The sequence below is a fragment of the Varanus komodoensis genome, unplaced genomic scaffold (genome assembly GCF_004798865.1).
Source record: "Varanus komodoensis strain SLA01 unplaced genomic scaffold, ASM479886v1 scaffold3, whole genome shotgun sequence".
In the NCBI taxonomy this organism is placed as follows: domain Eukaryota; kingdom Metazoa; phylum Chordata; class Lepidosauria; order Squamata; family Varanidae; genus Varanus; species Varanus komodoensis.
In genome coordinates this window covers 20,026,817-20,038,849 of record NW_025335761.1, presented here as the reverse complement: position 1 = coordinate 20,038,849, position 12,033 = coordinate 20,026,817, and the positions used below count along the sequence as shown (strand labels likewise).

The 12,033-nt window shown below is 44.0% G+C and overlaps 1 protein-coding gene across 1 annotated transcript in view; it reads left to right on the top strand.

Moving 5' to 3' along the window:
* The window catches only part of TYRO3 (TYRO3 protein tyrosine kinase), a 69,391-nt gene that overhangs the window by 34,289 nt on the left and 23,069 nt on the right, over window positions 1-12,033 (top strand). Inside the window, exons 7-9 of the mRNA XM_044437033.1 lie at window positions 6,005-6,182; window positions 6,926-7,068; window positions 10,980-11,124. Coding sequence (XP_044292968.1) covers window positions 6,005-6,182; window positions 6,926-7,068; window positions 10,980-11,124 — 466 coding nt within the window. The remainder of the gene's footprint in view (window positions 1-6,004; window positions 6,183-6,925; window positions 7,069-10,979; window positions 11,125-12,033) is intronic.

The following is a 12,033-nucleotide window of genomic DNA, read 5'->3' as shown; positions in this document are numbered from 1 at the left end:
TGGATAATCCTGTGCCACTTACGGTTTTCCTCTACAGGAGGAGTTCTGTGTGTTGGTTCATGCTAAGACCCTCTTCTTACATATGCACCAAACATGCAAGCATTGGGTGTCATTCCTTCAATCATTCTTTAAATGAATGAAGAGGTTATCTGTCCTAGTAAGTCCTAGAAGAAAATATTTCATGTGTTTCTACACCAAAATAAAATATATAACCTTTGTGATCCCCTTTTTTAATTTGGAGATTTAAGTTATTGACCTGGTTTGGATGACACGACACCCCATTGTGGGTTAATTGAGCCTTGTGCATCCCCAACCAGGGAGTTCCTATGACTTGTTACATCATGAAACTTGGCTGGGGAGAGCTATTTAACTGCCAAAGAACCCTCCCTAGGGTTCTTTGACATGACATGACAAGTAATAATAGTCGTTCATCATAGTTTATATTTGCAATGGTGGACAGCATGCTTTGCAGCCCCTCAGGGACTGTGAAACCCATGATGAGCTGTCATATTGTCCAAACTGGCCCACTAAAAGTCGGTATGGTTTTGTTTTTTCTATTTCACTCAAATAATATTAAAGATTACATCCAATAACCAATGCGATAAAGAAGCAGAGATTCTGTACACTGTCTTTGATACAACATCTTTTTATAATATATTGGAGGCTTCTTAAGAGTCAGGCAATTGATTCTATTTCATATAACTATAGCTTCTTACAATTTTTCCATAAAAGCAGCAAAAGAGACACAATCACAGGAAGAAAAGGGTACACAGCAATAGCTTTTAAGAGCTTTGCACAAACCTTTCTTGCAGCCTCTGCAAATAAGGCTACTTGGTTAGTTATATAAAAATCCCTGTCTGCAAGTGGTTTGCACATTCACTCGGCCAATGTTCTATCAGACAGTCACTCCAGAAAGGGAACAATAAAACTGCAACTGGTATATAATTCACAAGTACATAAAATGAATAATGCCCTTGTTTTGTGGAGTCCCACACAACTTCTTATAATCTGCTCGGTCACCTTATGGTTTCTCTTTTTATCCAGTACTTGGCATTGGAACAAAGGCTTAGAGGAGTGTCTTAGAAGCCCTCACTTTAGGATCCATGGCAGGCTTTGGTCCTGAAACAACTTCTGTAGGTGGCACCATTGTTGGCCTAAACCTTGCTTTATTATTGAAAGGAAGAGAGAGAGAAGTGCTGGAGCGTGTGTGTGTGTGTGTGGGGGGGGGGGGGTTATAGCAAACTATGGAATTTGCTGCCACAGGATGTAGTGATGATGGTTAATTTAGTTGGCTTTAAAGAGGGGTTGCACAAATGTGTGGAGGATAAGAGCATCAGTAGTCACTAGTTAACATGACTGTATATTAACTTTGATAGTTGCGCTCCTATGTCTTTGCAGACCAGCTGCTGGGGTTATATTGATGAGGTTGCTGTTATACTTTTTCCTACTTACAGCTTTGCAGTAGGCAGCTGGTGGGCCATTCGGTGAACAAAATGCTGGACTGGATGAACCCTTGGCCTGATCCAGCAGGGCTCATCTTACCTTTTGTGATTGCTTGCTACTTAGCCTGTATTTATTGTACCATTGCAGCTGCTGCAGAGTAGATATTAAACAGGTCATGTCACAAACAAGGCCTGAATTGCAAATTGAATGTGTGGCACAACTGCTAAACATCCACTTTAACAAGCCCTACTCCATTTAAGTCACATTTTCAGCATCCCAAATTGGTCACACTAACTGGTTCTCTGAATGAGCGAATTCACACAGCTCTCAAGTGAGGAACTGGCAGAGCTGAGCTGCAGGTTGTCTTCAGGTTGGAACTGAGGGCCAGAGCCAGAGAACAAGCCAGAGTCAATAAAACAGAGGCAGGGCGTCTTTTTCCAAGGGCCACATTTCCTTGTGGGTAACGTTCCAGGGGTCACGTAACCGGTGGCCACAGTAGGCGGGGCCAAAGTCAAATGGAGGTAGGGCCAAAGCAGCATCTACACCTCATTCACACACATACCACAAACTCATACACTAAATATACAGGAAACAAGCCAAACCACAAGCCAGACAAGACAGAAGTTCTGTGAGTATGGGAAATGAATGTTTTGCATTTCTTGGATGCAGGTCTGCAAGAGGATTACAAATGAATTCTTCCCCCCAGTGCATGTCACTGTGGGAAGGTCCCTTGCGTTTTCAGTGTTATCAACACCCTTATATCACAAGGCACTAACAGAAGTGCAAGGCTGAGATTATTCCGCTTTCTTCTTTTTCAGAGGAGATTCAGGAGAGACTTTTGCATATTTCTCTTTTGAAGTAAAAGACCCATTGAGATGATCACATTCATCATTACTTTCTGCATGCAGCAACTTTGCTCTCCATTCATGTACGACTCCTGCTGCTGTTCTGTTGAGGCCCTCAGTAATCAGAATGCATTTCCTCCTTCCCGTTGGAATGCTGAGCTCGCCCCTCTCAGTACAGCCTAGTTTTTCTAGTATGCACGTCCACCATTCACCATACAATGGAAATCTGTCTTAGTTTCAAGTTCCTCCCCCAACCTTCCCATTTCGTTTCTTTATTTGCAATGGGTAAAATGGAGAGGGAAGTAAAGTGAGAGCAGTTCAGATTTCATCCCCCCCTTGGGCAGCCTCTCTTTCCTAAGCTTCATAAGTCTTTCTGTCCAATGCTGAAAGAGACCAACAGGATTTTCACTCTGATCAGGTTTAACACAGCAACCACGCTGCATTACAGAAAGCTTTACCTGGGCCAGGAAAATACATTTGGCATCTCCCTAATCTGATTATACATGCATACCATTGCCCACTGACCCATATTGTTACACAGCCATCCATGCATACCTCTAGCTGCCCAGAAATGAATGGTTGTTGTTATTTTAGGGCTGGAGATAAGCAATTCTTTTTTCTCAGTGCTGATGGTTGTCTGGAACAATTCCACGCACAGTCAACTCATTAGTATCTCTGTTCACATGTTTTCCCTGTTTTGTAATGTTTCATAAGCCTACTGCAAAGTTGTCAGTGGGCAAAAAGGATGCATGCATATGTGGTAGGATATAAGAACCATCTCAATTCTCTTAAAAACAACAGTTTGAAAAACTGGTAAGATTCTCTTTGTGATTAAGTGAGCAAGATCATAACCTAGCATTTTATGTCATTTTTTAAGATATTCATTTTAAAGTATGCACATATATAGAAGTATTCATAAATAAAAATAAATCAGGTTACAAAACCCTTATCAAAAGGGAGAAAATACATCTACATATGGCATGTAATTAAATAGGAAAGGCAAACTATGTGGGATAGCAGGAGTATTTCTTTATTACAGGTGAGCACATGATAAATTGAGTTCACATGACATGACAGCCAACAAACAAGCCATGGTGGGTTCTTATTGACTAAGTTTGCTAACAAAGCCCACAGTTGGTGACAAACCACAGTGAAGTGACATGTTCATAGGCAGCAAACCAATCCAAAAATCCATGGCACTAGATCACCGCTGCTGTGGTGAGACCCACAAAGGGTTTGGGAGAATGCACACTTATTAGGTTGATTGTACTTTTCCACCTGAGACCACAGGTGCTTAGGAAGGTACAAGCCACCCCCTTTTACAGGAACATAGACAGCTAGCTGTCAAAATTCCAGTTTCTTTTAAAGACAGTTTGGGTAGGGGAGTGCTTGAAATGGTTACCCATTAAAAAAACCCCCAGGGATATACATATTCATACTTGTATATATCGCTGTCAAAAAACAAAACCGCAATTAGTCCTGTCAAAAGAAAGTTTAAAGGGCTATTGCAGTTTTGACAGGTCCGAGATCTCACTGCTAATGGGGTGATCTCATGGCCACCTCTTTTTATGAGCAAAGATCATACCTGCTTTGATTTCTCTTGACAGGTCACCTTTGCCAGCTGTCAAGAGAAACCAAAGTTAAAAATAAAGGTGTATACAACCTCATTTGTGCAAGTTCAATTTTAAAAATAATTTTTAAAACTTCCAAAAATTACACAAATTTCTTGTGCTTAAAAAAGGCATCTTAAAATTTAAAAGGGATATGGAGCGAGCCATTTGTGAAGCATTCTGACCCTCCTTTACAAGAAGGATGCTATCTGAGCTGGAGGTTTCTGGACCCAGCATGCCAGAGGCTGTCATTCTTCTGAGGGTCTCTGTACAGCAACTGTCCTGGAAAAGAATGAGCAGCTAATGCACCGCACAGATATTGATGTGCTTGTGATACACTTGGCCATTTATACAGCACACCTCTGCTTAAGGAGAGGATCATGATAGAAAACCGTTTTTGTAAAACTTGTTAAAGGAGAATGTGGTGGAGAAATGCCACCACTGGAATCAGACCTGGTTGGATGTTTTGCTGAACAGAGTGACTTCCCCACCCCCTTTGCAAGATCCCTGACGAGCAGGAGAGCAGGAATTGGCAGAAGACTATGGAAACCCATTGAAGAGCAGCAGCAGTATGAGCAGAGAACTGTCACTGAACTTCAAGAACAAGAACCACAGGAGGCCACATAACCAGTGTGGTGTAGTGGTGAAGAGCTGGGACTGGGACTCAGGCGATCTGGGTTCTAGTCCCCGCTTAGCCATGGAGCCAACTGGGTGACTTTGGGCCAGTCACAGACTCTCAGCCCAACCCACCTCACAGGGTTGTTGTTGTGGGGATAAGATGGAGGAGGAGATGTAAGCTGCCTTGAGCCCTTTGCAGGAAAAAGGCAGGATATAAATAAATAAAAAAAAAAAACCTCAAGAACAAGGAGGACCCACAAGAGGCCACTGAACCTCAAGAACCACAGAAATAGGGCACAGAAGGCGTTGTTGACAAATGTACACAGAGCAGCACATCTGAGGAACTAACATCAACTGAATCATGTGCAGTTTGCTAACAGTTTGGTTCATGCCACAGAAGCATTGGGTGAACGCACGTATACAGTCTTCATTAAACTGGGTGCTAGGGAAGAGAGGCATAGAGCAAATGTTCTTCTCCCATATTGTGGGCCACATATCACATAGCTCAGATCATACGTGCTTCTGGAGACACTGTTTTACATGAAATCATGCATATCTTGGATCATACTTCTGAGTGGGCCATGTGAAATGGACAGCCACAATAGAAAGGCAGACCTGTGTTCTGCAAATGCAGCAGCAGTTTTGACAGCAGCTGTTCTGGCACACAGATTCACACTGCTTGTCATCACTCTACGTATGGCCTCCCACAGCAACTTTTTCCACCTCTCACTCAGACTGTTTTAGCAGCATGCTTGAGCATCTGTACATGTACAACCCCACTTCATCCCCACCTTCAGGCTGTGGCTCCTGTAGCAAGCAAAAGTTTCTTCCTCAGCAGATGTATATAATAAGTGCAAGTCTTTAAGGCTTTTGTAGAAAAGGTGGCAAGTGTTCAATGAAGCATAAGAATACTTTGGCTCCAAAACTACTGTGTTCATGTTACTACCTCCTTTGTTTGATTTCATTGATGAAGAGTAGGCCTCAAATCTGCCAGACCATTGCTTAAGAAATGTGGTTTCTTGTGTTTCCCTCTGTGCAGTTAGTTGATGTCTTGCTGCAAGCACAAAAGAGCAAAGAGAAAGCACTAATTCAGTGCATGCTACTGCCAATTGCTTTATGTCCATATGACTCAACAGGAATGACTTTGCGCTCACAGGAAACTTGCAGGTGGCAAGCTATGATTGATAACTTCAGCCCCAAATACCTCGGCTTTAGGACAGACTTTCCTGGTGCTGTGTCCTGCAAATGCTTTGGATTACAACTCCCATTGTCCTTGACAATGTGGAGGACACCAGATTGGTGAAAGCTTCTTTAGGGCTTGGTCACCAAATGAAACATAAGGGTTGTGACTGCCCACACTACTGTCAACTGAGAAGTTATCCTACTAGGTGGTGGTGGCAGTGGTTTGCTTTACAAAAATCCGTGAGAAATCTGTTAGATTTCACCAGCTCATGTGATCATATTCGTTTTGTCTACCTTTTCCAACAGGTGGCCGAGCCACAAGAAGATGCAGAGGTTACCACAGAGGTTGTCCCTGCTCCCTCCTGTACTGGGGCTTTGCCTGGTTTAAAGCACTCGACCAATTACAGTGTCCGGGTCCAGTGCGCTAATGAAATGGGCAGCTCACCTTTTACAGAGTGGGTCTATTTTCAGACCTTAGGATTAGGTAAGGACATAGTAGGCTGCTGCCTTTTTTGGGTGTCCTAGAAGACTGCTCTGGCACTCTGACTCCTCTTTGCTACTGGCCTTCCGGTTGTTGATGGGGAAGGTCTGTAAGGAAACTTGTAACCCATGTTCAGCTGGACTCAGTTACAGAGGTTTGCATGACTGGGCCCTCTGATTGTGCAGGGCTCCATCAGATGGAGCAGTGGAGATGTCATGGGTGGAAGGGACAGCACCTTGTGCCCCCATATCTTTTCCATGCTTAGGTTTTATAGCACCTGGAGAGGGCTAATGCTGTATGTAAACACTGAAAGAGCTCCCCATTGTATCATGCAGTCCTTGAGCATCAGACAACAACTTGAGTAAACCACTGGATCTCTGCTTTAAAGTAAAAGTCAAAGAATATATAACATGTACTTTAAGCCTCTGGCCTATTGTCGTTACATGTTATATTTGCACACAACAGATAAGTAAAGTGAGGATATTCCTAGTTCCAATAGTTACCTAGCTGAGACTGTTGTTTCCCAGTTTCTCAACTTGCTGCAGAAACAGAAGTGAAATTTAGATTGGCCCTAAGAGTCCTTTGCAATTCCCTGCAAAGTAATTATCCAACGGGATATCTGTTTACCCTAGGACTATTCCATGTACACATATCCCTGCTGAGTATCTCTCTCTCTCTCTCTCTCTCTCTCTCTCACACACACACACACACCAGAATATACATTAAATCTTTTATTTCCATTACAGCTCCAAACAATACTCCTGAAAATGTACACATTACCCAAAGAGATTCTCGCCTGATCTTGGAATGGGAAGCAGTGGTTCCAGAAACGCTTAGGGACGGTGCACTGGGATACAGGCTGGAATGGAGTCAAGATAACATAACTCAGGTAACAAACCAAAGAATCTAGTATTACCTTGGTGGGGTGCAGCAATGTCTCTCTAAACCATTGGTATATGATAATAATGAAGATTATACTCTGCTGTTTGTCTCAGGTATCTAGTGCAGTTGGATGCCTGAATGCAGAGGTTCACTTGCTGTGTTGGGTAAACCTGCACACACTGATCTAAGCTTTTGAATAAGCTCTCTAAGCCAGTGGCCATTGTCACTTTTTTTAGCACTGAACCTCATGCTAATTCGTGTGAAGCCTGTTTTTTTAAAAAATAAATTACTTTGGTTTGAGCCTCCTGCCACTCAGGTAGCTTCACATGTGACATGTGGATTAAATTTTGCCCCCAGCAGCCTTACCCGACCTCTTTCACTCCAAATTCAATAGGAGTTGCAGTGCAAACCATCTAGAGGCACTTGGTCTGGATAGGGCCATCTATAACAGGAAAGAAAAATATGGCCTGAGTACTTTGTACGTTTGACTTGGGGCTGTTGTTGTGCTTTCATTCTTCCCAAAATCTCATACTGAGCTGTATCTAATGCTGCCCATGCACTGTGGGGTCCTACCGTAAGCACAACAGGAAGGTAGCAGCTTAGAAACGAGCAAAACCATTGCTGATGGGATGGGGCTGATGAGCAAAGATCAGAGAGGGGGCTTTGCTGACTTGTCCTTTTGTGGCAATGAGCATTTCTGGAGTTGCTTTTGGAAATACAGGCTCCTGTCGTGCTCCCAGTAGGTCTTACGGGGACAGTGAAATAAGTGGAGGCACAGCTCTTGGATATTGTCCAATTCCACATAAGACACACACGGCGAGAGGTGCACTCCTTAGTTTCGCCTGGAAAAAACGCCTCAGTCAGAGCAACTTGGAGAGTAGGCTCTGTGGGGCAGAACTGAGAAAGGCTCAGTGTGTTCTGAATTACTGTGAACCCTCATACACTGTTGTCAGCAGGCTGTTCCGTGTTGTCCCAGATTAGTGGAGCAGCTTCCTAAACTTGCTCTCAAATTACCAGTGGTATGAAAGGAAAATTCATCTGTGGTGAGAAATGGCTTGAATTTGGGGTTGCGGGAAGGTTCTAGACTGACAGCTTGGAAATGAATGTGGAAAAACTACACAGTTCTTATAGGAATGGTTTTGTGTCAAACTAGGAGGAGGTACCATATGTTATCATACCACAGTCTGTTCTGACTCTGATCAACATGTTAATTAAGGACTGGAGAAATGCAGATGGCACAGAGTTTGGAGGCACTACAAATGTGACACACACAAAAAACACCACAGTGACAGTTCTGCATCTCCTCAAATGCATCTTGTACCCACATATAGTACTAACTATTAAGATATACATTAAAGTAAAACAGCAAATCTGGCAGGGACAGTTTATAGCATGATTGATTCCAAGACATTTCAGGTACTGCAGCAGTGAAGTGAGCTGGCTCAAAGGGCAGGTTTCCACATCACAACAACCTGCCATGGGACAAGTAAATCATCATGATGGGTTGTCGTGAAGCACTCGACAGATGACCAGGCTCACTGCATTGCTTCTTCCTCCTGCAGCCTCCCCTCTCCCATTCTTCCAGACAGTATTCCAGGGGACACTGTGAGGGCGAATGAGGCTCCTGTCTTTGACAGAACTTCATGCCTTCAAGTGCAGCAGAGAGGAAAGGGGAGCCAATCTGGCACCTCTGCTGCCTGCCCCACAGGAGCCTTCTGGAGCAGGCGGTGGAGTGCTGGAACCACTTACGAGAAGCAGGGGGAGTAGTCAGCTGGGAGGTGCTGCTCCAGGTGAGGGCAGCCGCCACCACACTGCTTTCTCTGCTCCTTCCAGTGAGGCTTTCTCTCCAGCAGGAGGGGGTGTGCTGGACTTGGCCAGGAGACTTCCTTCTTGATACTTTCTGTCTACCCAGGCCCTTCCTTTCTGCTTCTGCTGGGGAGAGAATTACTTGCACAGAAAAGCAGGAACATGGACTTGGCCGGGACAGGCTGAAAACAAAACACCTCTGCCTAGCCCAGGTTCTCCTTTCCCCACTCTTGCCTGAGCTGCTTTCTCTTGAGCAGGAGCAAAAAGGGGGGCAAGCCCACCCCAGTGTTCTGCTTGGGACAGAGGCATGTGGCAGGTGCTGGGTTGAGGAGCCCAGTGTCCACCAGAGCACCTGCTTCCTTCCAAGCAGGAGCAAGGGGTGCAGCTGCTTGCCTCCATCTTCCCACAGCAGTGTGCCCAGCTGCTTCTCCTGCACCTGCTCACACACGAGATTTTTTCTCACATGCAAGTGGGAGGAAGCAATCAGCTGGAAGGTGCTGTCCTGGCTGAAAGCACCACCACCCAGGTGAATCTCTCCCCTACTGCCCTCACCTGAAAGAAACCTTGGAGGCACAGCTGGGGGCAGCAATCTGCTGCGCAGACTATCAGTCCAGCTTCTGCCCCAGAGGGAACTTATGCCATTTACAGCACCTTTGTTACAGCAGAACTGCATGTTAACGTTTGCTCACTGGGCTGCAGATTTTGCATACTAAGAAAGGCAGAAAAGTGTGTCTGTTCCCATATGAACCTGTCTATTCCTCAGGTACCCTTCCCTGTCAAGGTGAGGCTGGTGCTGACTGATGATCAGGTTTTCTCTAGTGCAATACCCTGATTCTAAAATGCCCTCTGGAGAGTCGTTTACCTACTCTTACTAATACTTGCAAATACATATTGCCTGGTGGAAATGCTTTTACATGCCCAAGCCTTTTAATTCAGGAAGGTTGTGGTTTATCTGCCTACTGTTTACAGCACTGCATTAGCACAGTAGCTATTTTTAGGTTATCTTATTGTTGCTTTAATTGTTCTACTCCTTTGTTTTAAATAAGGTCCTATTTCCCCTTGCAATAAATGTTCTCTGATACATTACTATTTCCTGAAATGTGGTTTATGAATCAGGAGTGGGCAACTTCAGCAAGTCTGGAGGCCATTTTCACCCATGTGCTCGATACCTCTCTCCATGGGCCATTTATCATGCCACTTTATCACCTACTGTAGTGGCAAATTACAGGGGAAGCCTCAGTGGCCAGATCTTGTTTGTTTTCAGACTCTTATTGTTTTCAAAATTGACATCTAACAGGTAATCAGTGGCAGAGGGGATCCCACTGGGAGCAGTGAGCAATGCATGCAGCTCATGGACCACATTTTTCTCACCTGATATAAGCCCCTTAACTGAATAAATAAAAATAAATCCATCTGTAAAAGAGTCCCAGTTCTTGTATAATTGTCAGTGCAGTGTTCACATGTCTATGCAGATTCTAAGAAGTATCAGGAACCCAACTCAGGTGCACAATAAATAGTCCCTCCTTTCTGCACCAAGTTTAAAAAAGAGTCCCAAGTAACATAATCAGCACATAAACAAAGATGACCATGCTCCACTCTTGGGTTCCAGCCCTCAAACAAAAGAGTTTCCTTGAATGAAAGCTGAACAGTTGTTCCCATGAAACTGAAATTAATGAAATTGGGCAGGATCAAAAGGCCAGCTGTGGTAGGATAGAACAATCTACACCCCAGGTGGCCACAGATCAGCCCTTGCACTGCAGCCTTCGGTAGGGCACATGCAAGAGAGCAGCTGCAGTGCAGAAAAAGCCCGAGGAACAGGTAGATTAATATGATGCAAGCAAGCAATAAATAGGCTATAGGAAAAGGCTAAACACAAGCCCAAGGATGGTTAGACCAGTTGTCTCTAACTAGGTGGCCTCTGGATGTGTTTGTCTAGCACTTTCATCATCCTGGGCCAACATGGCCAGTGGCCATGCCTTCTGGGGATGATGGGAAGTGTGGTCTAACATGTTCATTCAGTCTAGCATGAAAGAGAATTCTTTCTTCATCCCAAAGTAAAGCAAGGAACTGTCATTTGAATGCTGATAACCATTTATGGTTTTCTGATTTCAGGGGGAGATGATAGTGCAGGAGGCAAGTGCCAACCTTACTATGTGGAATCCCTTAAAAGACCTTATAATCAGGGTGTGTATACTCAGCTCAGCTGGCTGTGGACCTTGGAGCGAGCCTTTACTGGTTACAGCACAAGATCTAATAGGTGAGTGTCATATGCAGGGACCTTTTTAAACTGTGTTTTTGTTTGAGGAAAATGGTCTGTTGTTAGCACTGTACATGAGATGAGGAACAGTGAGAGCTGCTGGTACCATTGTATCTTTCTGGCCAAGCTTTTTCCAGTGCACACAGCTGTGTGCGTTGTATGTTTTCACTGAAGGAGACTAAAGCCAAACACCATCAACCAATCTAGCAGAAGCAAAAACAAAACCCCTCAGTTGCAACTATGACATCTTTCCTTTTTTGCAAGGGACACTGCTGTGAATTGGACCTGGAAAAGAGGAGGGAAAGACATGAAATGGGGTCTCCCTGCCCGTGTTTAGTGGTGCTGCAGTTTTGGGTTGGTTTTTTTTAATATATATATAATGGTGTAAAATATCTTTTGGTGTAACATGCTGTATATTAGCCTGGAATCAGATTCCTAAAAATATTATGTTTCATCCATCTGAGAAAGGTTTTCAGAAAGGGGTGTAATAGTTTGCCAATATGCAATATTTTTCACAGATTGGATGAAGAATCCTGCTGGGAACTGTAGAGTGTAGATCCTGGCCTGCTGGGAGTTGTAATCCAGCACACTAGGAGGGTACCAGACTGGGGAAGGCTTGTGCAAAGTAAATAAGAAAGGTGGGGAAGAACAGCCCCCTTCCCAAACAAAAGCAAGTGCAGTTTCAGTTTTCCAGTTCCTCCTCACTTATTTCCATCAGTGTTGCCATCATGTCCATGTTTTCTCCAAATGACTCACTAGCACATGGACACAAACTCCCTCAAAATTGCACAATAAAGAAAATCTGCAGCCAGCCAGAATTGCATAAATTAACTCCATTTTTAGAACACTGTTTAGGTACAGCCAGAGCACACTAAAGTTTCTGAATTGAGAATATAGCTTTCCTTTTCA